Raw genomic sequence first — 4,166 nt, forward strand, 5'->3', positions numbered from 1 at the left:
CACTTCTAATGGCTCAAACCATTGGACTTCACTCACTATTTCACTTTTGGGTTACATATATATAGGAATCTTATGCCTGCTTATCTTTATGTGTTTTTCACATAAACCCATGACATTTAGTTGCATCCTTTTGCAATGCAATACAAACAAAAGGCTGCCCCTTTCAAAAGGATTTTTCCTAGCAAAAACCCACCACTGAGTATCTCACCTCATACTCCTCTTTAAATCCATAGCTGTCAGAGGTCTTCATTAGGTTAATATGCTGCAGCAGATCAGCCACCCTGATGGCAGGGTGCAGCTGCCCAGTCTGGTAGGGGGACTCTGTGCCTTCGCAGAGGTAACGAGGGACATCCAGGAGCCGGCTGGACTCTGCTGTCGCACTGTGATTTTCATCTGTATTCACAAGAAATCAATGCATTTGGTATCTGCAGGGCAGTAACACCTGCTGCTATACATATCAACATCTATTTCCAACCTTTTCCTTCAAAAACATGTCTAATTTCTGAGAACGCAAAGCACTACTCTCCAGCACATAAATACTGTGAAGTACATAAAGGAATTGAACTGCAAACACGTACAAAAGTTTGCAATCCTTCATCCCACAATAAAGATGTCTGAAGGGCATTTTATTTGAAGCTACAAAACTTTATGACATTAATGTACTTGGGAACTCCAGCCTCTATCACCTAAAGTAACTTTTTTAATGGCTAATATGTATCAATAGCAATACTACACCTTAAACAATAAATTAGAATAACTCTGTAGTGCTATCAGCACATCATTTGTCTAAAGCCAACAAACAGTAAATTGAGATCCCTGTAAAAAAGAGGAGCAATTATGCTACCGCTTCAGAACACCACCTCCATTTGGGAAGACAAATCAGCACTCCACGGTGGTCATTTTAACTCAGGTCTTTTAGTACTGAAATGAAACTGTTGAGTGTGCTGATTTCAGCTGCAGTTTTTGTGCTGTATAAACAAAGAAGCCTCCTCTAATACCCTGTGTTACACCAATCCTCTTATCAATACCAAATGTCAAAGCTGTATGAAGCAATCACATTTAGTCAATCCCTTCTGTGATTTTTTTTTTTAAATTAGCAATCAGCAGTTCAAATGAATTTACACAGGAAGAAAAATTCTAATTGAAACCTTTTTCGAAAGTGGCTACCGAAATGAGAAGTGGGTAGCTGACACCTTCTACTCTTCTTCAAAATCAATTTACCATTTTCCTTGCAAAGGATCTAAATTAGGAAGTAAAACACTCTAGGAAAAAAATGAACACCCCAAAGGTTGGCTTATCTACAATCACGCCAAAATGCAAACCCCGTTAACGCCTTCTGAAATGAGATCATCTAGTACGAAACCCAATTCTTTGAACAGTCACACAAGTTGCTAATTTCAGTACATTTATGCCTCACTACACTGCCTAATAGTGTGAGTGACATGTAGCAGTCACTTTTTATTGTAGTGTTACCCATATTAAATCACACACATTTCAAACCACCTCAGGATTTGCAGTTCTTCCCATTTCTTGCAGTATACTTACCAGTAATAGGCACTTTAACCCATTGAAGCAGCAAAAAACAATGAGTGAACAGAACATAAGAAATTTATTTCAGGACTATATTAGAAAATGACTAAAAGAAAACGACATTAAAAGTTGTTAAAGCTTCACAATAGGTAACAATGAAAGCCATTTTAAAAATACAAGGGCCACATTATTATGCCATCAATGTAATGATAGGGACTTGAGAAAAGCAAAATTGTCATACTAACGTAGTGCTAATGTACATAGAATGGAGAGTAGCATTAATAACCTATACACGAAGAGAAAGAAACCTAGTACAGCTACAAAGAGATGAGCTTCATATAAAATAACATGTTCTATAATGTAGAACCCATAAAATTTTGCTCATCTCTGAATAAAACAGAGAAAAACTGTTTTGTGGTGTTGGGCCAAGCAAGGGCTATATGGAGATGGAGTAGGCCAAATGATCAAGTTCCAAAGTAACAAGCTTACAGGTACCCAACCCCTTTACGTGGTGTGCCGAAAAGCTTGTCTACTTCTCTCCGCTATTTCAGTCCATGCAATGAAAAACATTACCCCTTCCCACTAGCATTGCTTTACTTATACCAGGAGACTATCATGCCCAAAACACCACCACCAGTAGATGGGAACGCAGACAGGAACTATTAAACTGTTATTCAATTAACTCCTTGTCCTTGCTGTTCACAGCTGCCCATGTCTGTGTCTGCCACAATGCAGTAGCAACACACTGACCTTTGGAATATGTTTATAGCCTAAATGTAGCTATTAGGAATAGCTTGTCAAGTATCACCAGAGAATATCTATGTAGCTTGTAAGTGCCTGAAATAAAGCTAAAAGGTACAAGATGATCTGAGAAGAATTTTAGCAGAAGACTCATTTTCTATGACTGTAAGTCCATTGGTCTAATTTTGGGAAGCATTCAGAATTACTGAGTCTAACCCTTTGGTCTTTCAGGCAACGGTGCTATTTCACCACCCTTCATAAACTTCTTAAACCACCTGGTTAGGTTTCTCTGGCTCAAAGTGGAAGGCTCCAGCAGCTAACTCCTCTGATGGTTATAAACTTTCTAAGACACTACTGTAGTCAAGAGAATGGCATTTGCAACATTGTCAAAAGGAAACGGGCAGAACATGACTTGATAAATCTCCTGCACGGTGAGTATACCTAGCTTGACAAAGACCAAAGACTAACCACAAATAGTGATCTGCTGTTAGTCTCAAAGGACGCTTTACATGAAGATCTGCAAAGGCTCCTCCTGGGTATATTTTCTATCAATATTTTTACCCACAGCTTGCATAACGGGATACAGTATGGGCAGAGGGCACTGAGCAGTAAAGGCACCACAAGCACTTCACAAGTACAGGATCAGATTTCAAAGTTATCTTGATTATTTGGGAGACAATGCAAAAATCAACAAGGTGAATTAAATGGTGAATGCACTCTACTGTGTGTAGGAAAGGAAAGTCAAATATATAACTACAAAATGGAGTAATGGACGGGGTAATGATAACCAGGATTTTAGCAGGTAACTCAGTACAAGTCAGAAACATAAGCGCAACAAAAAGGACAAAATACAGTTTGGGTAGCAGGAACACTACAAGTAGTGCATGGAGGTACCTATTCCACTCAGCTCAGCATTAAGACTTCTAAGAACTGTACCTGATTAGGGGCACCACAATTGAAAAAAAAAAAAATCAACCTATGAGTTGGGAAGTGTTCAGAGGAAAAAAATGATAACGAGTTTAGAAAACACGAGCTATGAGACGATGACTAAAAGAACTGGGTTTAACTCAACTAGAAGAGAGACAAATGAGGACTCATGAGCCTTTCAATGGGTAAAAAGACTGTTTTGAAAGGACAGGAGTGTCAGTTCTCCATATTTTCTATGAGTCTCTTCAAAGGAAATGGTTCAATTTCCAACAATGAAGATGTGGTCTAGATTAGTCTAGTTAGGAAAAACTAGGAGTGAGAAGTAGTAATACTCAGTAGTAACACCCGGTTAGTAGTAACTCACTACTCGGTCAGAAAATTGAACTTTGGGTCCCAAATAATACTAATACAGATCTGAATTTTATTTTTATTTAGGAGGATTGAAGCACTGGAACATGCCACTGCAAAAGAAAGATTCTATTCCCTACAAATTTTTAAAACACAACAGACAACCAATTGCCAGAAACAGTCTATACTATAGGTGTAATGTCCCATCTCAAAACAGATTTTTTAAAAACCAGTTTTTTAAAAAACTCTAAAACATGCATTCAGTGTTAGATGCAACATAGAAACAAGCAGCCTGGCCACTCCGAACACCTGTTCATCTTTTTACGGTAAGTACAAAGTCGAAAAACTTACTAGTTAAGGTGAATTAAAAAATGTAATTAATATAGGTATACAAGAATATTTGTATAGAACCTGCAAATAAAGTTGTTGTTTGTTCTTGGATATTTCAGAATTGCTTCCCTTTCTATTTTCATTCTTGTTACTTACTTAGAAAATCAAGCTTTGGGTATGAAATAAAACTAATATGGATCTGAATTTTATTTTTACATATCTCTTATCTTTATCACGTCAGTTCACTGGAACTTAGTTTGAATGCCCTGAGGAGAAAACTTTTACCATTT

At 37.6% G+C, this 4,166-nt stretch overlaps 1 protein-coding gene across 1 annotated transcript in view; it reads right to left on the reverse strand.

The window, feature by feature from the left end:
- Positions 1 to 45: 45 nt before the first annotated feature.
- The window catches only part of PTPRK (protein tyrosine phosphatase, receptor type, K), a 309,673-nt gene continuing 305,552 nt past the window's right edge, over positions 46 to 4,166 (reverse strand). The window contains exons 18-19 of the mRNA XM_009880190.1: positions 1,546 to 1,557; positions 46 to 393 (exon numbers count right to left, since the gene is read on the reverse strand). Of these exons, the coding sequence (XP_009878492.1) occupies positions 179 to 393; positions 1,546 to 1,557 (227 nt within the window). The 3' untranslated portion in view covers positions 46 to 178. The remainder of the gene's footprint in view (positions 394 to 1,545; positions 1,558 to 4,166) is intronic.

The sequence above is a fragment of the Charadrius vociferus genome, unplaced genomic scaffold (genome assembly GCF_000708025.1).
Source record: "Charadrius vociferus isolate BGI_N301 unplaced genomic scaffold, ASM70802v2 scaffold82, whole genome shotgun sequence".
NCBI lineage: Eukaryota > Metazoa > Chordata > Aves > Charadriiformes > Charadriidae > Charadrius > Charadrius vociferus.